The sequence below is a fragment of the Macaca fascicularis genome, chromosome 11 (genome assembly GCF_037993035.2).
Source record: "Macaca fascicularis isolate 582-1 chromosome 11, T2T-MFA8v1.1".
In the NCBI taxonomy this organism is placed as follows: Eukaryota; Metazoa; Chordata; class Mammalia; order Primates; family Cercopithecidae; genus Macaca; species Macaca fascicularis.
The window spans coordinates 110877120-110899764 of NC_088385.1; the positions used below are offsets into that span (position 1 = coordinate 110877120).

The 22645-nt window shown below is 42.9% G+C and overlaps 2 protein-coding genes across 10 annotated transcripts in view; one reads left to right on the forward strand and one right to left on the reverse strand.

The window, feature by feature from the left end:
* On the reverse strand, positions 1–19102 carry UQCC6 (ubiquinol-cytochrome c reductase complex assembly factor 6). Of its 5 annotated transcripts, none has more exons than XM_005572064.3 (3): positions 18890–19102; positions 5449–5566; positions 1–434 (listed from the first exon to the last, which is right to left on the reverse strand). In XM_005572064.3, exons 2-3 carry the CDS (start codon positions 5554–5556, stop codon positions 327–329), a joined length of 216 nt encoding a protein of 71 aa, XP_005572121.1. In that variant the 5' UTR covers positions 5557–5566; positions 18890–19102; the 3' UTR covers positions 1–326. The 5 variants fall into 5 exon arrangements, with proteins under 5 accessions (XP_005572121.1, XP_005572120.1, XP_005572119.1 ...); XM_005572063.4 differs by lacking the exon at positions 18890–19102 and adding an exon at positions 18453–18659; XM_005572062.4 differs by lacking the exon at positions 18890–19102 and adding an exon at positions 5956–6034.
* Positions 18761–22645, forward strand: part of TDG (thymine DNA glycosylase) — a 22645-nt gene continuing 18760 nt past the window's right edge. For all 5 annotated transcript variants that reach the window (XM_005572060.4, XM_074007642.1, XM_015431465.3 and 2 more), the window contains exon 1: positions 18761–18995. In XM_005572060.4, coding sequence (XP_005572117.3) covers positions 18973–18995 — 23 coding nt within the window. In that variant the 5' untranslated portion in view covers positions 18761–18972. The remainder of the gene's footprint in view (positions 18996–22645) is intronic.

Below are 22645 nucleotides of genomic sequence, written 5' to 3' on the forward strand. Positions count from 1 at the left end.
TAGTTTTAAATAATTTTTTAATTTATATGAAATAAAGACAACCCACATAGTAGACTTACAAATATTCTATTTCAAATTATATTCAAGACTGACTATCTTTCAAACCATATTCATGAGTCTGATGATATGTGCTTTGGCACATATTTGATTGATTTTCAAGAAATATCAATCAAACCATAATTAAATTTCAACGTATAGGCTAAACATCCACTGAGCACCTCCTTTTGCGGTCAGCATTGGACTAAGTGCTTAAGGACAAGTAGTCTGATGCAATAAATTAAGAAATACATATTTAAGACTTATTATTCACAGAATTCTTGGCATAGTTATTTAAGTTCCTCCTGTTGAGAAACTTGAGGTTTGTGTTTTCTTTCTTTCAGTCCCAAAAGCTCCGTTTTGAGTTCTCCAGGCTTTGGTGGAATTTCAGGTATTGTCTGCAAAAAAAACAAAACAAAAAAACACAAATTTCTAACCCTTAATAAGGCTGCAATTCAATGTAACCTGAAAGACTTTAAAGAGTAAAAAATAACAAAAAGTTCCCCTACTTGCTACTCAATGATAGATCTTTATTATGAGACGCTCTGGTTGATCTAAGTCCCTCTCTAACCCTGTGTTTATGAGTCTATCATCCTGGCAAGGTCTTCGGTATTACGTACTGCAGGACTCACAGAGGATAGCTGGCATCGCAATCAATGGACAGGTTCACAGCTTTGAATAAAACTTTCCACATTTGGAAATTCACTCCTGCACCATCTACTGACTCTCTACCATGTGCATGGCATAGAAAATAAGCGTTAGGAATTGATTTATTAATTCAAAAATATTAAGTGCCTATTATATGCAAAGCATAAAGCAGTATGCAAAAAAATACAAAATCCTTGCATTCAAGGAAGGTATTCAGAGTTGTGCATCTATCACCACAATACATTTTAGAACATTTTCATTACCCCAAAAAGAAACCCCATACTTATTAGCAGCCACTTTCATTTCCATACAACCCTCCCCCACATATCCATAGACAACTATTAGTCTTCTTTTTGTCTATATAGATTTGCCTATTCTGGATATTTTCTATAAATTGAATCATATTATATGTGGTCCTCTGTGTTCTTTCATGTAGCGTAATGTTTTCAAGGTTCATCAATGTTGTAGCTTGTATCAGTATTTCATTTTTTATTACTCAATAATGCTCCATTGTATGGATATACCATCTATCCATCAGCTAAAAGGCATTTGGATTTTCCGCCGTTTGGATATTATGAATAATACTGCTCTGAATATTCATATACAAGTTTTTGTGTGGATATGTGTTTTCACATCTATTGGGCATAAACCTAAAAGTGGAATTGCTAGGTCATATGGAAACTCTAATGTTTAACTGCTTGAGGAACTACCAGGCTTTTCTGAAGCCACTGCACCATTTTATATTCCCATCAACAACGCGTGAGGCTTTCAGTTTCTCCACATCCTTGACAACACTTGTTACTATCTGTTTTACTATAGCCATTGTAGTGGATATGAGGTGGTATTTCATTGTGGTTTTGATTTGCCTTTCTCTGGTGGCTAATAGTGCTGAGCATCTTTCTGTGTACTTACTGGTGTTCAGAAGATGACTTCTGAAAAAAGACATGAAACAGGATGAGGGAGTCAGCCATGCAGTTACCTAGGAGCATTTCAGGCAGATGGAACCACAGGTGCAGAGGACCTAAGGCAGGAGTGTGGCTTCATGTTCAAGGAGAAGCAAGATTGTCAGTATAGCCGGCACAAAGTATTCACGGGGAGGTTAAGGGGAGAAAAGGGCAGAGGAAAAAGGGAGTGGGGAGATAAAGTCTCCAGTGTTTTTCACGCTGAAATGGGAAGACACTGGAGAGTTCTGAGAAGAGTGGCATGTCTTCATTCAAGTGTACAGAGATGACAACAGTAGCTTTGCTGAGAATAGACCACAGGAGAGCAAGAGTGGAAGGCAGAAGACAGGTCAGAAAGCTATTACAACAACAGGTGAAAGTAACTGACAGTGGATTGAATTGGGTAGCAGCAACAGAGGTGGTGAGAAGCAGGCAGCATCTGGATGTACTTTTCAGGTTAATCCAATGGGATCTACTGATATGTACAGTATGAGAGAAGAATTAAAGACAACTCCTAGCTTTCAACCTGAACTACAACAGAGTCGTCTCCTTTGCTATTCAGATGATCTGAGATGGACAACTAAAACAAAGCACCTGTAGCAGTTCTCCCCAACCCAGCACTAAAGCACAAGTCTGGGCAGTCATCATGGTCTCCTCTGTTCGACTCTGCCCAGACCTTCCAGTTCTCAGACTAAAGGACTTGTGATCCGGCTTTGTTACAAAGAACAAAGTGGTTAACAATAGTGACAGTAATTGCTGGAGCAATACCAAAAGACCTTAGGTAAAGAACATATAAATGTTAATGAAGCACACTGCTTCCGACACACAGCCAGCCACCTGGGCCTTCAAGTTCCTACAGAGATACTTCATTGCCAATGTCACCAACCAATCAAACTGAGGTGGCCTTAGATCCTTCAATATGGCCCTTCTAAAGACCGTGGCTTCATTCTATCTCCTCCCAAGGTACAGGTAGCTGCTGTAACAACCCTTGCACATTCCCAATTATAATGAAATGGGTGAATCAAAGGTCAATTTCCCAAGGGCAAATCCCAGGCATTCCTTCTTTTGCAAGGCCTGCCTGATGTCTATTCCTGCACAAGCTATACACTAAACTGCATTACTGTGGAAGGTTCTTGTCACTTTGTCTCCACTAGGTATCCCTGATGCTCAATAGAACCCTTTTCAAAAGAAAAGCACTCTGAAGTTGTAAGAAAGAGCTCTTGCAGCACTGTTTGTACAAAAACTACGTACTACCTAAATGTCAATAAGGGATTGATCAAATAAATGTCATAGTTATATTATGAAATACTATGCAATAGTTAAAAAGATTTAATATACACAAACGTCTATTTATGTAGATGTTAACCAAAACAAGGAAGCTGCAGAGAAATGTGTACATGAACTCCTATTCACATGAAGGAAAAACATTCCACAAACTGTGTGTGTGTGAGTCCACGCATGCACAGGTGCATTCATCCATTTTGCATTGCCCGAGGCTGGGTAATTTATAAAGAAAAAAGGTTTATTTGACTTGTGGTTCTGCAGGCTGTACAAGCATGGCACCAGCATTGGTCCAGCTTCTGGTGAGGTCTCAGAAAGCTTTAACTCATGGCAGAAGGCAAAGTGGGAGCAGGTGTAACACATGGCAAGAGAGGGAGTGAGAGAGCAAGCCAGGCTCTTTTAAACAACCAGCTCTCGTGAACTAATAAAGTGAGAACTCACTCATCACCACAGGGAGGGCACCAAGCCATTCATGACGGATTCGTTCCCATGACCCAAACGCCTCCCACCAGGCCCTACTTCCAACATTGGGGATCGCATTTTGGCGTGCAGTTTGGAAGGGACAAATATCCAACCCGTATCAGTGGGCATTCAACACCAGTGAGAAGAGGCGAAGGATATTCACCAAACAAGACACAGTAGTTACGTGTGGGGAGCAGACAGGAGAAAGCAGGTTATAAGAGGGGGGATTTTCACTTTTTACTCTACATACTTGAATTCAGTTTGAATGTTTTACAAGAGTACTGGATTATTTTATGAACAGGAGCGAAAAAGAGACATACAAAACAGAAAGCTTGGGTTTCAGATCCTTCAATCACCTCATTAAGCTATGTGACTTTGAGAAATCAACTTCACTCTTCTCAATCTGTTTCTCATGTGAAAACAGGAATTACACCTTCAAAATTGTAGTGACAATTAACTCATGTTAAAAATACAAATGGGCCAGGCACGGTGGCTCACGCCTGTAACCCCAGCACTTTGGGAGGCAGAGGCAGGTGGATCACTTGAGGCCAGGAGTTCAAGACCAGCCTGGCCAACACAGTGAAACACCATCTCTACCAAAAAATAGAAAAAATTAGCTACACATGGTGGTGTACGCCTGTAATCCTAGCTACTCAGGAGGCTGAGGCATGAGATTTGCTTGAACCCAGAAGGCAGAGGTTGCAGTGAAATCAGATCACACCACTGCACTCCAGCCTGGGTGACAGAGTGAGACTCGAACTCAAAAAATAAAAATACAACCTAAGTGCAAATACAAATGGAGCCAGGCACACTGGCTCACACCTGTAATCCCAGCGCTTTCAGAGGCCAAGGTGGGAGGACTTCTTGAAGCCAGGAGTTGGAGATCAGCCTGAGCAACATTTTGAGACCTTGTCTCTACAAAAAATTTAAAAATTAGCCAGGTGTGACGGTGCACACTTGTCATCCCAGCTACTTAGGAGGCTGAGGCAGGAGGATTGATTGAGCCCAGAAATGTGAGGCTGCGGTGAGCTCTGATTGCACCACTGCACTCCAACCTGGGCAACAGAATGAGACCTGTCTCTAATTTTTTAAAAATTATTTTTCATAAAAATTTCTTTAAAAAGAAACACTAATGATTCTCTGTAAGTGTTACCTGTCCAGGCAGAGTCCAAACAGAAATGACTGCTCCCAATACTGTGCTCCAAACCACTATTCACACCTATAGCATAACAGCACATTCTTATAATCATCTGCGCCATACTTTCTCATCTCCACCTCCCCAAGACTACAATTCCTGAAAAGAACCTTCAATCTCAGTTCCTAATTTAATGAATGCTTATTAAAATTAATTTAAATGTCTCCCTCCTTTGAATACCTATATTCACTCATCCTTCATTCGACAAACACTTATTGAGTGTCTGCTACATTCCAAGCAGTTGAGATACAAGAATGAACCAGACAGACACAGTCTGGAGCTTACATTCTACTGAAGCAAACTGACAAAGAACAAATGAATAGACAAAGAACTGCAGACAAGTGCTCTATGGAAACAAAGGATGAGACGGAATCGCAGAGGAGGAATTCTTTGGGAGCTAGCCCAAGGACCCTCATTGCTGGAGGAGAGATTTGAGCTAAGACTTGAAGTTCTGAAGAAGGAAACCAAGCCAAGTTGTTGGGGGGTAGAAGGGAGGAGGACATGCCAAGGATAAGAAAAAGAATGGCCCCGAAATGGGGACAGGTTTGATGAATTGGAGAAACAGCAAGGAAGCAGGTGTGAATGTTAACAGGGGAAAGAACTGGTAAAATGGTGGCAGATGGGCCACAGGTAGGCAGCGGCCAGACTGTGTAAGACCTCACAGGCCATGCATTGCCCTAGATGCAATGGGATGCCATCCAAAGGTTTTGGGCCCAGAGCAAATGTGATCCTAATTTCGTTTAAGATCACTTTTGCTGCCACAGGGAGAATGGAGTGGTCCAGGAGCATCTGCATTGCTGTAAGGGAATGCTTAAGGCTGGGTAATTAACAAAGAAATGAGATGCATTTGGCTCAAAAATAAAACATGAGCCCTCCCGCACTCACCAGCTCCGGTCGGTAGTATCTGTGCACCACTTCTGCCCCTGCGCACATGGCCAGGAGACTGGCTGTCAGCATTTTCAGGTAGGTGAACATGGGCACGCCCGCGGGCATGGTCGGCAGGCTGGACGGGGAAGGAAGGGGCAGTGTCAGAAGTTCCAGCTCATAACTACACCGCGCCAGGGCTGAGGCGCTCCAGCCAGCGCTGGATACGAGACACCGGCGGCGGAGGTGCGGGAAGTGAGCGGTCAGGGCACCAGGGTTCTCGCCCAATGCCACGCCTCGGTTTCCTCCTATATGAGCTGAGGGCAAGGAGAGGACGAACGCCCTCCAGGCCGAGGCCCAGTCCCAAACGTTTATCAGTGAGGGGCGCTGGCCTGCGGCATTAAAGCGAGCTCTTGATCAGCAAGCGGAAGGCCGACACCAGGTGGTTTCCCCGCGCCCCTTCTACCTCTAGAACTGTGGACTTCACTTCGCTCTGCCCCTATACATGCGCCCTAGAAGAGACTGTACCGCGAACTGCAGGGATGCTGGGCAACCGGTGTGAGGGCACACGAAGCAGACGGCAAGCGTGCCGGACCCAAAGTACAGTGACTGGGGATCGCACCGGACAGGAAAGCAAGAGCGCTGCCGGCGCAGGTACGTGACGCAGGCGGAAGTGGGACGCTGGGAGAAAGACACTGACTTTTTTTTTTTTTTTAACCAATTCCTACACGTTCTCAGCCCCAGGCTCACAGCGCCTCCATCACTCTCCCTATAGTTAAATTTTCCTGGCAGATGTGGAGTCTAAGGCCAGGCCGTGGACTATTATTACATCATTTGTACTTTCGTGCACACAAAGGAAATCGCACGCCTTTACCACTTTTTAGGAGGGGTGGAGTCACACATTGAGCATTTGCGTGCTTTTACGGGAGGTCACCCTCCTGTGACCTCTTGTGAGTTAAGTTAAAGGCACTCACTGTCCCTGTGTTTGGCGTCTTTTGATACCCGAAATAGAGCCACATCCAGACAGCTGTGGCCTTATGACCTGGTGCTACTGGGAAACGGGAAATCTGAAATGGACATAATATAATCCAGGCATTTTTCGATTGTTTTGATTATGGGTTTTTAAGTAAAAGGTTAGTGCAAGGGCCGGGGACGGTGGCTTACGCCTGTAATCCCAGCACTTTGGGAGGCCAAGGCGGGCGGATCACTTGAGGCCCTAAATTTGAGACCAGCCTGGCCAACATGGCAAGACCCCATCTCTACTAAAATATATATATATTAAAATATATATATATGTATATATACACACACACAAATTAGCTGGGCGTGGTAGCAGGCGCCTATGATCCCAGCTACTCGGGAGACTGAGGCAGAGAATCGCTTGAACCCAGGAGGTGGAGGTTGCAGTGAGCTGAGATCGCGCCACTGCACTCCAGCCTGGGCAACAGAGCAAGACTCTGTCTCAAAAAAAAAAAAAAAGTTAGTGCAAGGCTAAATTCTGAAGGATTAATGTTGTATGTATGACAAATCACAATACTCATATTTTTAAAGAGCTTTATAGAGGTATATTTGACATACGATAAACTGCACATATTTAAAGTATACAATATGATGTGTGACATATGTGAGACCATTACCATAATCAAGATAATGAACATACCCAAACCCTCAGATGTTTCTTAGTGCTTCTTTCTACTTCCTCCCTCCTCCACGGCCTTATTTCCCTGGGTAATCACAGATCTGTTTTCTGTCACTATAAGTTAGTTTGCATTTTCTGGAATGTTACATAAATAGAATTATACAGTATGTACTATTTTTTGTGTTGCTTATTTCTTGCAGCTCAGTTTTTTGAGATTCATCCACGTTGTTGCATGTCTTAGTAATTCACTCCTTTTTATTGCTAGGTGGGTTTAGACTATAATTGGTTTATCTATTCAATTATTGGTAAACATTTTGGTTGTTTCTAGTTGTTGATGTGTAAATAAATAAAATTTAAAAGATGTTGGAACCTTAAAAAAAATACTGTTAAGCCTTGAGAGAGATGTGACTAATCTGAGTACATATGGTTACAACTTCTGTTCTCAGATTATATATTAACTCACATTCTTTTCTTGTTCTATACAATGACTAGAGAAAAATGACAGTGACAAAAACCTCCTGCCTTCTTAATGACCCTTGTTATGATTAATTTGCCCTTTATTGTCCTGCTTTGCTGAGACCAGATAACAGAAAACCCATGAGTATTACACCCTCTGTAAAAAATGTTAAATGCACCCTTTCCCAAAAAGAAACACTGCGTATAACCAACCAAATTTCTGTAACTTTGTGCCAATCTTGTATGAAAAGTGTTGAAATCCTGCTAAAAACTCCTGTCTCTGCCTATACAAATGAAATCTTAACTTTCTTACTTCAGAACGCTGACTCCATTCCTTTGGAGTTGGTGTTTCTAGGTGGTCCATTCTTACTCTTTGTGCTTGAATAAACCCTCTTTAGGTTAGATTTTGACCCTTTTGGTTATTTTAGGTTGACACTGCTTGTATATGAGGAAGACTGGTATAGAAGTCTTTCTGATAACATGGGCTTCCATTTTTATTAGGTACATCTCTAGGAGAAGAATTACTAGAGCATATGGAAGGTATATATTTAACTTTTTAAGAAATTGCCAGGCCAGGTGCGATGGCTCACGCCTAAAATCCTAGCATTTTGGGAGGCCGAGGAGGGAGAACTGGCTGAGCTCAGGAGTTTGAGACCAGCCTGGGCAACACGGTAAAACCCCGTCTCTACTAAAATACAAAAATTGGCCAGGTGTGGTGGTGTGCGCCTGTAGTCCCAGCTACTCAGGAGCCTGAGGCAGGAGAATTGCTTGAACCCAGGAGGTGGAGGTTGCAGTGAGCTGACATAGTGCCACTGTACTCCAGCCTAGACAACAGAGCAAGAGTCTGTCTCAAAAAAAAAAAAAAAATTAATTAAAAAAAAAAGAAATTGCCAAATGAATTTCCAAAGCAGCTATACAAATTTATTATTTATTTTTATTTTTTATTTTATTTATTTTTTTGAGACAGAGTCTTGCTCTGTCACCAGGCTGGAGTGCAGTGGCACGAACTTGGCTCACTGCACCCTCCGCCTTCCTAGTTCCAGTGATTCTTTTGCCTCCGCCTCCCAAGTAGCTGAGATTACAGGCACATGCCACCATGCCCAGCTAAATTATTTTTAGTAGAGACGGGGTTTCACCATGTTGTCCAGGTTGGTCTTGAACTCCTGACCTCAGGTGATGCGCCTGCCTCGGCCTCCCAAAGTGCTGGGATTACAAGAATGAGCCACCGTGCCCGGCTATTTATTAATTAATTAATTCATTCATTCATTCTCAAACAGTCTTGCTCTGTCGCCCAGGATACAGTGCAGTGGCATGATCTTGGCTCCCGAGTTCAAGCGATTCTCCTGCATCAGCCTCCTGAGTATCTGGGATTACAGGCAGGTGCCACCATACCTGGCTAATTTGTATAATTTTTAGTAGAGACGGGGTTTCACCATGCAGGCCAGGGTGGTCTCAGAACTCCTGACCTCATGTGATCCACCCACCTAGGCTTCCCAAAGTACTGAGATTACAGGCATGAGCCATCACACCTGGCCGAGCTGTACAATTTTACATTCCCATCAGCAGTGTATGAGACATATGAGACATCCCCATCCAGTTCCTTCAAATCCTCTCCAACATTTGCTCTGGTCAGTCTTTTCTATTTTAGCTATTCTAATATGTGGGTAATGGTTTCTCATTTTGGTTTTAATTTACATTTCCCTCATGACTAATGATTCAGATATTTTCTTATGCAAAAAAAATAAAAAACCATAAAAATCCTTGGACACATACCCCACACCATATTAAAAATTTTAAATGGATCACAGACATTCATGTGTTGATAGTCATATGCTGCATAACAACATTTCAGTCAATGGACCACATACATGACCGATGGCCCCATAAAATTACAATGAACCTGAAAAAATCCTATAGCCTAATGACATCATAACTGTCAAACACCATGTGTTCATGGTGACGCTGGTGTAAACACACCATGCTGCCAGTCATCTAAAAGTATACCACATACAATTACGTACACTACATAATACTTGACAATAAATCTTGTTACTGATATATCGATTTACTATACTTCTATGCTTATCTTACAGTGTACTCTTTTTATTCTTTAAAAAAAAAAAAAAAGTTAACTGTAAAACAGCCTCAGCCGGATCCTTCAGAAGGTACTCCAGAAAGCACTGTTATCAGAGGAGAGGACGACTCCTTGTGTACTGCCCTTGAAGACCTTCCAGTGGGACATGATGTGGAGGTGGAAGACAGTGATATTGACGATCTTGACCCTGTGTAGGCCTAGCCTAATGTGTGTGTTTGTGTCTTAGTTTTTCACAAAATTTTTAAAAGTAAAAAAAAAAAACTAAAAACAGAAAAAAGGCTTATAGAATAAGGACATAAGAAATGTTTTATAGCTGTACAATGTGTGTTTTAAGCTAAGTGTTATTACAAAAAGGTCAAAAAGTTTAAAAAATTATAAAGTTTGTAAAGTTACAGAAAGCTAAGGTTAACATATTATCGAAGAAAATTACTTTTTTATAAACTTAGTGTAACCTAGGTGTACAGCGTTTATAAAGTCTACAGTAGTGTACAGTAATGTCCTAGACCTTCGCATTCACTCACTGACTCACCCAGAGCAACAAGGAGTCCTGCAAGCTCTATTCATGGTAAGTGCCTGCTACATTTTTTTATCTTTAACACTGTTTGGTTTGGTTTGTTGTTGTTGTTGTTGAGACGGAGTCTTGCTCTGTCGCCCAGGCTGGAGTGCAATGGTTCAATCTCGGCTCACTGCAACCTCTGCTTGCCAGGTTCAAGCGATTCTCCTGCCTCAGCCTTCCAAGTAGCTGGGACTACAGGCGCCCGCCACTGCACCCAGCTAAGTTTTCTTTGTATTTTAGTAAAGATGGGGTTTCACCATGTTGCCCAGAGTGGTCTTGAACTCCTGAGCTCAGGTGATCCACATGCCTTGGCCTCCCAAAGTGCTGGGATTACAGGTGTGAGCCACCATGCCGGGCCTAATACTGTATTTTTACTGTACCTTTTCTAAGTTTAGATACATAGTTACTATTGCATTACAATTGCCTACAGTATTCACTATAGTAACATGCTGAACAGGTTTGTAGCCTAGGAACCACAGGCCATACAATATAGCCTAGGTATATAGCAGGCTGCACCATCTAGATTTGTGGAAGTACACTCTATAATATTTTTACAATGACAAAATCACCTAGTGACATTTCTCAGAATGTATCCTATTGTTAAATGACAAATGACCCTATTTTCTTGTGCTTCTATTTTCTTTGGTGATTCATCTGCTCAAATCTTTTGCCCATTTTTAAAACTGAGTTGTTTTCTTATGGGTTTTGAGTGTTCTTTTATATGTTCTGGACACAAGCCCTTCATCAGATATGATCTGCAAATATTTTCTCCCAGTTTATTGCTTTTTATTAATTTTTGAGAGAAGTGTTTAATTTTAATGAAGTACAATTTATCAATTTTCCCTTTTCTATTATATTTAAAAAATATAACCCAGGGTCATAAATAATGTCTTCTATATTTTCTTCTAGAAGTTTTTCAGCTTTGGGTTTTACATTTAAGTCCATGATCCATTTTGTTTTTTTGTATGGTGTGAGGTATAGGTGAGGCAGGAGGCGGCACTTGACTCCCAAGGTGGAGCTTGGATACAGGACCGGATTGAGGAGCAACTAAAATAGGGAAGACGTGGAAGCTCTTCTCCATAAAACACACCAACTAATGTGCCATGTCAGTTTAGTTTTGTCATGGCAACACCCAGACGCTACCACTCCTTTCCATGGTAAAGACTCAAAAGTTACCTCCCTTTTTCTAGAAATTTCTGCATACTCAGCCCCTTGATTTGCATATAATTAGAAGTGGGTATAAGTATGACTGAGAACTGCCTCTGAGCTGCTACTCTGAGCACACTGTCTATGGGGCAGCCTTGCTCTGCAGGAGCAGTCTTGGAGTTGTAACACTGCTGCCTCAATAAAACTGTTTTCTTCTATCATCAGCTCACTCTTGCATTATTTATTTCCCGGGTGACACTCCTGGGCTAAGGGCTTGCCTGCCCTGCATCATGGGTACAACTTTGTTTTGTTTTTGCATATAGATATCTGAACTGCATTTGAAGCTTAGTTGAAAATCAGTTCACTTGTCCATGTATGTATGTGTCTACTTCTGGACTTTATTCTGTTTCTGTTGCACTGATATATTTATCTTTCTTGATGCCAATACTACACTGTCTTTTTTTTGTGTGTGTGTGAGACAAGGAATCATTCTGTTGCCCAGGCTGGAGTGCAGTAGCATGATCTCGGCTCACTGCAACCTCCACCTCCCGGGGTTCAAGCTATCTCCCATCCCAGCCTACTGAGTAGCTGGGACTACAGGCATGTGCCACCATGTCTGGCTAATTTTTGTATTTTTTAGCAGAGACAGGGTTTCACCATGTTGGCCAGCCTGTTGTCAAACTTCTGGCCTTGGGTGATCCGCCTGCCTCAGCCTCCCAAAGTGCTGGGGTTACAGGCATGAGCCACTGCACCCGGCCAACACTGTCTTGATTACTGTAGCCTTATAATAATTCTTAAGTCAGGCAGTATTAGCTCTCCCAGCTTTAGTTATTCTAGATCTTTGCATTTCCATATAAATTTTAGAATCATTTTGTCAATTTCTACCCAAAAATGCTTACCTGGATGATGGTTAGCATTAAATTGAATCTTTAAACATCTTCACAATATTTGGTCTTCTGATCCATGAATACAACATATCCATGTACTTATTTAGTTCTTACCCAATTTCTATCAGCAATGCTTTTCACTTTTTATGATACAAGTCTTGCGTATCTTTTGTCAGCTCTATCCTCAAATATTTCATCTTTTTGATGCTATTGTGAATGGTATTTTTTCTAATTGTTTGTTGTTAGTACATAAACTACAATTGATCTTCCTACACTGATATTTTATCTTGCAACCTTGCAAATCTCACTTATTAGTTGTACCAGGTTTTTGTAGGTTCCACAGGATTTTCTACATAAACCAGCACTTGAGCAATGAATAAAGATGGGCTTTTTTTTTTTAAATAGCTGTCATTTATCAATCTTGAGGAAGTTCACAAGGAAGTTCCCAGTTCTGTTTCTACATTACTAATTTTTTTTTTGAGACGGAGTCTCGCTCTGTCACCCAGGCTGGAGTGCAGTGGTGCAATCTCGGCTCACTCCAACCTCTGCCTCCCAGATTCGCACCATTCTCCGGCCTCAGCCTCCCGAGTAGCTGGAACTACAGGTACCCACCACCACACCCAGCTAATTTTTTTTTGTATTTTTAGTCGAGATGGGATTTCACCGTGTTAGCCAAGATGGCCTCGATCTCCTGTCCTCATGATCTGCCCGCCTCAGCCTCCCTAAGTGCTGGGATCACAAGCATGAGCTACCGTGCCCGGCCTGCTAAAAGTTTTCATTACAAATGAATGTTGGATTTTGTCAAATGCTTAAACCGCATCTATGAAGATAATCACACTTTTTAAAAAATGTGTTAATGTGATGAATTATACAGACTGATTTTCAAATGTTGAACCAATTTTGTATTACTCAGATGAACTCTACCTGGTTAATTTTGTTTTTTATATATTATTGGAATATATATATATATATATAGTTGGATTCAATTTGATAAATTTTGTTCAGAATTATATTCATGATAGTATTAGCCTGTTGCTTCTTTTCTTGCCACATTTTTCTACTTTTGGTAATGAGGTAATGTTGCCCTTATAGAATGAGTTGGAAAATGTTCCTTTTTCTTCAATATTCTGGAAGATCTGAACAGGACTGGTTTTATTTCTTCCTCAATTGTCTGCTGTAATTCACTGGTGAACCCAGTTGGGCCTGGCGTTTTTGTTGTAGGAAGGTTTTTGTTTTTTTGTTTTTTTTGAGACGGAGTCTCGCTCTGTCACCCAGGCTGGAGTGCAGTGGCCGGATCTCAGCTCACTGCAAGCTCCGCCTCCTGGGTTTACGCCATTCTCCTGCCTCAGCCTCCCAAGTAGCTGGGACTACAGGCACCCACCACCTCGCCCAGCTAGTTTTTTTTTTTGTATTTTTTAGTAGAGACGGGGTTTCACCGTGTTAGCCAGGATGGTCTCGATCTCCTGACCTTGTGATCCGCCCGTCTCGGCCTCCCAAAGTGCTGGGATTACAGGCTTGAGCCACCGCGCCCGGCAGGAAGGTTTTTAATTACAAATTTGTGTTACTCCATTCTTGCATTGCTACAAATATCTGAGGCGGGGCAATTTATAAAGAAAAGAGGTTTACTTGGCTCACAGTTCTGCAGGCTCTACAGGAAGCATGGTGCCAGAATCTGCTCCTGGTGAGGGCCTCAGGAAGCTTCTAGCCACAGCAAGTAAAGGGGGAACAGGCATGTCACAAGGCGAGAATGGAAGCAAGAGAGAGTGGGGAGGTGCCACACACTTTTGTTTTTTTTTTTTTTTTTGAGACGGAGTCTTGCTCTGTCGCCCAGGCTGGAGTGCAGCGGTGCAATCTCACTGCAACCACCACCCCCCAGGTTCAAGCGATTGTCCTGCCTCAGCCTCCCGAGTAGCTGGGATTACAGGCGCACGCCACCACACCCGGCTAATTTTGTATTTTTACATTTATTTATTTATTTATTTGATGCTGCATGACACCACACCCGGCTAATTTTGTATTTTTACATTTATTTATGTATTTATTTACGAGATGGAGTCTCACTCTGTCACCCAGGCTGGAGTACAGTGGTGCGATGTTGGCTCACTGCGACCTCCAGCTCCTGGGTGGGATCAAGCAATTCCCTGCCTCAGCCTCCTGAGTAGCTGGGATTACAGGCATCTGCCACCATGCCTGGCTAATTTTTGTATTTTTAGTAGAGACGGGGTTTCACCATCTTGGCCAGGCTGGTCTTGAACTCCTGACCTCGTGATCCACCCGCCTTGGCCTCCCAAAGTGCTGGGATCACAGGCGTGGGCCACTGCGGCCAGCAATTTTGTATTTTTAGTAGAGATGGGGTTTCGCCATGTTGGCCAGGTTGGTCTTGAACTCCTGACCTCAGGTGATCTACCTGCCTTGGCCTCCCAAAGTGCTGGGATTACAGGCATGAGCCACCATGCCTGGCATGCCACACACTTTTAAACAACCAGATCTAGTGTGAACTCAGAGAACTCTCTCATCCCCAAAGGGAGGGTGCTAAGCCATTCACAAAAAATCTGCCCCTATGATCCAAACACTTCCCACTAGGCCCCACCTCCAACACTGGGTATTACAATTCAACATGAGACTTGGAAGGGATGACCATCGAAACCATAACAAAATTGAATTTCTTTAGTAAATATGGGGTTATGTAGGTTATCTATTCTTGAGTGAACTTTGATAGTTTGTATCTTAGGGAATTCATCCACTTTATCAAAGTTGCTCAAGTTATAAAATATAATTGCCAAAATATTCTTATGATCCTTTTAATATACATAGAATCTGTAATTATGTAACTTCTTTCATTTTCATATTATTGTGTCTCTTTTTTCTATTAAGCCTGACTAGAGGTTTATCAATTTTATTGATCTTCTCAACATACAAGCTTTGGTGGCACTGATTTTTCTCTTGTTTTGTTTTCTATTTCATTGTTGTTTTTGTTTGTTTGTTTGTTTGTTTTTTTCTGAGATGGAGTTTCACTCTTGTTGCCCAGGCTAGAGTGCAAGGCGCAATCTCAGCTCACTTCTACCTCCACCTCCAGGGTTCAAGCAATTCTCCTGCCTCAGCCTCCTAACTGGGATTACAGGCATGCGCCACCACACCAGGCTAATATTGTATTTTTTTAGTAGAGACGGGGTTTCTCTATGTTGGTCAGGCTGGTCTCGAACTCCCGACCTCAGGTGATCCACCCACCTCAGCCTCCCAATATTTCATTGTTTTACACTAAATATTCATCATTTCCTTTCTTTTGCTTATGTGGAGTTTCAGTTACTCTTCATTCTCTAATTCTTAAGGTGGAAGCTGAGGTAATTGATTTGAAAGCTTTCTTGTTTTATTTGGCACTTAGTGCTATCAATGTTCAGTGACTCTTTACACTTTGAATATCCTTCTGCCTAAAGTCTTTCTGCCTCCTCACGCTCTGCCGAGGCTCCCAAAGAGCCCTGAGAGGGTGGACTCTGGTGCCACACTGCCCTGGCAATAATAATCTTGACTCTGCCACTTAATAGCTGTGTGACCTTGCTCAAGTTACTTAACCTCTCTGTATGTCAGTTTCTTTGCCTGTAAAATGTAGATAATAACAATAACTACCTATTAATTTTAGGAGTCCAGTTGGCTGGGCAATTATGCTTAGATGTGTGGTCAAACATTTTGGTTTCTGTGAGAGTGTTTTTGGATGAGATTTAACATTTAAGTGGGTAGACTTTAAGTAAAGCTGATTGCCTTCCAAAATGTGGGTGGGCCTCATCCAATCAGTTGAAGGTGTAAATAAAACAAAAAACTGACCTCCCCAGGGCAAGCTGGAATTCTCCAGCAGACAGCTTTTGGACTTGAACTATATACAATGCACTGAATGTTTATGTCCCATCCCCCACTACCAAATTCCTATGTTGAAACCTAATCACCAACATGATGCTATTAGGTGAAGTCTTTGGGAGGTGGTTGGGTCAGAAGGACACAGCTCTCGTGAATGTGATTAGTGCCCTTATAAAAGAGGCCCAGAGAACTGCCTCTTCCCTTCCACCACGTGAAGACACAGCTAGAAGGTACCATCTATCAACCAGCAAGTGGGTCCGCTCACCAGACACTGAATCTTCAGGCACCCCGATCGTGAACTTCCCAGCCTCCAGAACTCTAAGAAATAAATGTGCGTTGTCTATAAAGCCACCCAGTTTTTGATATTTTGTTATAGCAGCCCAAACAAAGATGCAACCTTGACTCACATTTAATCCTAAGGATTAAATGAATTAATATAGACAAAGTACTTACAGCAGTCCATGGCACATATTAAACAGTCAATAAATGTTAACAGCTATAATTACCACCATCATCATCATCATCATTATTCTGAATATAACTGCTGTCTTTAGCACCAATTCTTGTACTGGTCTCAAAAGCCCTCATATGCAGTAAGGACACTGGTACCCACTTATGGATGAAAATCTACTATTGGACAAATCCTACCCAATAGCAAGCCTTGTTGACAGTAAGATGTAACTAACTGGCACAACATTAGCTACTAGAGAAGTAAGCTCACTACGTTCCAGAAAGGGAGAGGAGGCATTACGAAGAGGAGAAAGGGAAACAAGCTGAAGTGACTTGGCTTGTCTTTTGCAGTTGTTCTATCATTTGTCCTATCATACTAAGTCTCTCCTGAAGTAGAGGCACAAATGGCAAAGATAAGAGAGTAACACATCTCCCAGGCTTCCCCAGCTCTGGTGGGCCATGCTCACAAGCAGAAAAAGTTTGTCTTCCAGACTCAGACGCAGGATGTTGAGAGAGAGAGAGACACTGATGGGACAAAAGCCAGTTTGCTGCAAGTGCTTCACCATTTTCAGGTTCAGTGTCCTCACCGACAACTCCTCCCATAAGCTTTCTTTTTTTTTTTTCTTTTTTTTTTTCTTTTTTTTTTTTTTTTTTTTGAGATGGAGTCTCACTCTGTAGCCCAGGCTGGAGTGCAGTGGTTCGATCTCGGCTCACTGCAACCTCTGCCTCCCGGGTTCAAGCGATTCTCCCACCTCAGCCTCCCGAGTAGCTGGGACTACAGGTGGCAGACATGGGGTTTCGACATGTTGGCCAGGTGGGTCTCGAACTCCTGACCTCAGGTGATCCGCCCGCCTCAGCCTCCCAAAGTGCTGGGATTACAGGCGTGAGCCACCACGCCCGGCCTCCTCCCATAAACTTTCTTTTGCCATGCAAGATTGAGCAGAGGACCCTGGTCTCTTGAGGTTCTGAGTGGAGTTGGCAGGACCCAGAAGCACAGCAACCCACAGTGAGGGAAGCCCTTGCTGCCCAAGGTAATTCCCCAAGTGCAGACATCCTGAGAAAAGTTTGCTCTCTTCACACACACTTTCAGTCACCAGAATTCTCTCCCTGAAATAACTGAGACAAGCCACCTGATGTAAGACTTTTCTAGACGACGGTCCTAAGCCATTGGCAAAATCAGAGAGGATGGGCTTTTTTTCATCCATTCAACATACATTCATTGAATATTTACCATGTGCCAGGTTCTGAGTAGTATCTACTAATGGACAGGGTATTCGTAAAAGTTCTGTACTGTTTTAAAAGTTTCACTTAAACTTTAAATAATTGATATACTACAAATTAACCTTTCTTTATTTACTCACGAGAGCCTTTTCCTGGATCCTAGAATGAAGAAAATTCATGGAGCACAGAGCCACAGTCATCTCCCAGCTCACAGGTCACGTGAGTGAGAAATAAACTTCTGTGGCTGTAAACCACCGAAGGTTTGGAGTTACCTGTTACTATATGCATGAACTCAGGAAACCTAACAAATACAGCAGTCACGTTTTTTATCATCCTGCAAACTAGAAAAACCCAAAAGCCTATTCCATTAAGAGTTCCTTAATAAAGTACAAACACCAGTGACAGAAATGGAGAACTAATGAAACAAGCCAGCTGTAAGAACCACGGGGACATAAAAGAGAGGTTAGTTTGTAAGATTATGAACCACTGAGATGTAAAAGTGGGGTTAGTCTGTAAGGTTATGGGAGGTGATGCTCGAATGGGATCTAGTCTCGTAGACGTCAAAGGTTAATATTCTCACATATCCAAAGTAAAGCAGAGAGCGGTTTATGTAGAGCTTTACATTCACCCTCATTTCACAGATAAGAAAACTGAGGCCCAAGATGGCACAGTGGCCTCGACGACCAGGTTTTCCACTTTCAAAGTCTCTCCCTCACATCTCATTACCTGATAATGCAACAGTCTTTAATCGGCGCGAATTTCGGGGTGGAAAGGACTAAATAATGCTGATAAGCGTCATCATCCCATATACACAGCACCCAAAGGTCAGCACCCTATAGCCCACGCGTCCACCAGTCCCCGAAAATACTGGGGACAAAAGCTGACGTCAGCGGAGGGCTCCTAGTCCCAGTCTTCTGGTCCTCCACCCTTCCCGAAAAGCCAAGCGGCGGAGTTGGGGCGCCCTGCGAGAAAAGGGTGAGCGTGATTGGGCTGTCCTGCATCACGTGACGGTCAGTACGCGTGGGATTTGGCTCAGAGGAGGCGGAAGTGTAGCGCAGAAAGGGGGTCCGTGGCGGAGGGCAGAAGCCTGGGGGAGGAGCTTGAGTCCAGCCACTGTTGGGGTACTGCTAGCCATCCGGCCCAGGTCTCTGGGGTTGTCTTACCGCAGTGAGTACGACGCGTACTACAGAGACCGGCCGCCCGTGTGCCTGGCAGGTGGAGCCGTCCGCATCAGCTGCCTCGGGGAATGGAAGCGGAGAACGCGGGCAGGTAATGCCGGGGCCAGCACTGCCCCTCCCTTGCGCCCCTCACGGCAGGGCAGGTTGGCTGGCGAGCGCGCGCGCACGCAGGGGTCTTTTAAATCCCGGCCCGAATACAAAGGCCGGGGCCGCGCGTGCGCACAGCAGCCTGCTTGGCCCTTCCCTGGCTGCGGCGGCGGCGGCGGCGGCGGCGGTGGCGGTGGCGGTCGGGGTTGCTCTGAGGGTTACCTGGTGCACCTGGACCCTTCTTTGGTTCCCCGCGATAACCAGTTGACTATAAAATATATTAGTAAACATCCAGCAGTCTTTGGTTAATGTGTCTTTTTGGATGCCTTTCTTGGCTACGTTTCCCTTCACTCTCCATTACCACGCTAAGAGCTGTAAAGATGAGTGTCGAACATTTCCAGCTCCAGGAGTTTTCATTTTAAAGTTGGTTGATTTGTTACGGCTTCCTCCCCTAAGGCCTACTAAAAGCAATGTTAAGGGTCATGGGTTAGATAATTTTGTTGTGGGAATATGTATACCACTCTCGAGTAGTCAATCTAAAAATGACCTTTGAGTTTTCCAGTGGTCTTGGGGACGATCTTAAGAATCCGTTTTTAAAAAGTCCTTTGGGGGAGTCAAGAGAAGGATTTGCAAAAGCAAGAGATTTAGGGATTTGAACTCCTGGTGGAAAACTAAATTTTTAAAAAATGGATATGGTGGCAGTTTTTTAAAAGATAAAGAGTGATGATTTACATTGAAATTAAAAGAAAAAAAACCTATTATACCTAATGAAGAGTTATCCTAACTCTCAGTGGCTAATGGGAGCTGAATTTAGGCAATGCAAAGGACTTCTATGGGCCTGTTCATGTCTGTAAAGTCGACATGTCTGGAATCTGATTCTGACATGCCGAGAATTGGTGTTACATGAAAGGGCACACTAACCAAAATAAGAGTTTAGGAAAAGAGATATATGTAGACAAAGTGTGGGCTTTATCTTGACTTTGTAGATCAAGTCCTGGAATAAATTACTCCACTTCTTTCCCAGAAGAACTTTACAAATAAGAGAATTCACCAAAATTTGTGGAAATCTCTCTCGTGACCTTACTTCAGAGCAGAATTGAAACTTGGGCCAAGAATAAATTACACATTGTAAGACTTTATCCAGGGTCTTACAGCAAAATAGTAGGACTTGAATACACTGTTTAGCTCAAAGCTGTGACATGTCAGCCTGACTTCATCCAAAAGGCTATCGACCAGATTTTATTTTGTCTTGGAAAGCTTTCACCTTTCAGAAACTGTGGAAAATTCTGTGTAATCTTCTGAAATGACTCAGACCCCAGGTAATCCTTAGAGAGTAGTTCTCTGTCACCCTTGACTGTGCTAGTCAAGAAATGTAATGTGGGATGTGAAAAAAAATAAATTTACTTCTTTTTTTTTTTTTTGAGACAGAGCCTTGCTCTGTTGCCCAGGCTGGAGTGCAGTGGCGGATCTTGGCTCACTGCAACCTCCTTCACCTGGATTCAAGCGATTCTCCCACCTCAACCTCCCGAGTAGCTCGGATTACAGGCACCTGCCACCAGGCCCAGCTAATTTTTTTGTATTTTTAGTAGAGACAGGGTTTCACCATGTTGGCCAGGCTGATCTTGAACTCCTGTCCTCAAGTGATCCACCCGCCTTGGCCTCACAAAGTGCTAGGATTACAAATGTGAGCCACCGCGCCCAGCCGGCTTTTTATTTTAGAAGACTAATTTCAGATATTCAAAGAAGAAAGTCAAATTCCATTAATAGAGACTTTTTTTTTTTTTTTTTGAGACAGAGTTTCACTGTGTTGCCCAGGGTGGAGTGCAGTGGTGCAATTACCGTTCACTGCAACCTCTGCTTCCCGAGTTTAAGCGATTCTCATGTCTCGGCCTGCCAAGCATCTGGGACTACAGGTGCCCAACACCACGCCCAGCTAATTTTTTGTGTATTTAGCAGAGACGAGGTTTCACCATTTTGGCCAGGCGGGTCTTGAATCCCTGGCCTCAAGTGATCACTTTGGCCTCCCAAAGTGCTGGGGTTACAAGCATGAGCCAAAGCGCCCGGCCTAGACTTTATTTCAATGACAAAATAGTTCAGGAGTCTTAGAAAGTGCTTACAGTCTAATCAACCAGAGAGGAATAAAGGAGGAATTTTATAAGGAGTACTGGGTTGTTTCCAGTGACCTCAGGCGTGAAAAAGACATTTACTGAGGATGGAAAATAGGATGCCAAATCAAAAGTGACTGGAAGAGAGTGGCATGGACCACTAAGAATACAAACAGGAAAGATTAACCCTCAAATGAGAATAGGCTTTATAGAAATGTTAAGGAGACCAGGAAGGACTGTTTTAGTTAGATGTTGACAAGAAGAATAATAAAGATTTGGCTTTTCTGCCCAGTGTACTGGCGTGGTGGCAGCAGACAACAGAACACCTAAGTACTTTGTTCTGATTTGGATTTTACATCTCCTATGTTAGGAAAATGATTGTCTGACTGGAAATGGCAGAATGAGTATCTTTAAGACTTAAAGCTCAAGATCAATGAAGGCATTTAGGAGAAGTTTCAGGTGTTCTAACAGAATCATATGCCCTGGCCTGTGTGTGTTGTATTTCAAGGGAAAGGCCAGATTAAAGCAGTGTTTGAGGATTTGTAGCAAATGTACGGGCCCTGGAAATAAACACATGGGTTCCTGTTCTTCCAGAGGTAGAGTCTGTCCTCTCTTTACCTTGATCCTGAACAAAATTTTTACTTATCGATGGTTACTGAGCATTTTAAAAAGAAACTAATTGACCAGGCACGGTGGCTGAAGCCTGTAATGCCAGCACTTTGGGAGGCCAAGGTGAGTGGATCACCCGAGGTCAGGAGTTCAAGACCAGCCTGACCAACATGGTGAAACCCCATCTCTGCTAAAAATACAAAATTAGCCAGGCATGGTAGCATAACTAGTGACCATTACACTACAGTATCAGTTCAGAAAGAAAGCAAGACCTGTACTAGACAGGCAGCATCAGAAGGATGCTGACAGGAGGTACCTATGGTAGTCATTATTATAGCAAATTTATTATATACCAGGTACTGTTTTGGATGTTTTACATATGCCAACTAGCTTAATCCTCATAACCAATTATTAGGTTCTGTTGCCATTTTACAGATATGGAAGAGATTAAGAGGCATAAAGAGATTAAGGAACTTGCCCCCAGAGCTAGTAAATGGGAGAGCTGAAATTTGAATCCAGATGACCTGGCTTCAAAGTCTGCCTCTCTAGCTAGCAAATCTGCTTTACCGCTTCTCTTAGTGGGCAAGATGGCGATGGACTGATGGCAATCCAGTTAGGTGAAATAAAAACCTGGCTTACTACTGAAAGAATCAGGCAGACTGAAGAGAGGTCTGTACTCATATGCCATGTATCTCTATCCCTAACTTTGTTCCTTTCAGTAGCTTAACAGCAGCAGGGTGCTGATGGCATGCTGATAAAATTCGTGAGTGACCCAAGCCTGGGAGGAATTTGTGGAACTGACTGATTGATTGAATCAGAGTCCAGATAAATCCTGACTGACTGGAATGGTGAATCATCTTTTATAAAGAAGAGGCACAATCCTATACTCAGCTGCAGAAAAATCAGTGATAAAGTGGAATGAGGGAGAAGTGATACAAGG

Bases quoted from the DNA above. Each gene is read 5' to 3' on its own strand.
- UQCC6 (XM_005572064.3), bottom strand. From the start codon at position 5,556: ATGCCCGCGGGCGTGCCCATGTTCACCTACCTGAAAATGCTGACAGCC. The intron at 435-5,448 runs GTGAGTGCGGGA...TTTTTTTTGCAG, and splicing joins GATACTACCGACCGGAGCTG to ACAATACCTGAAATTCCACC.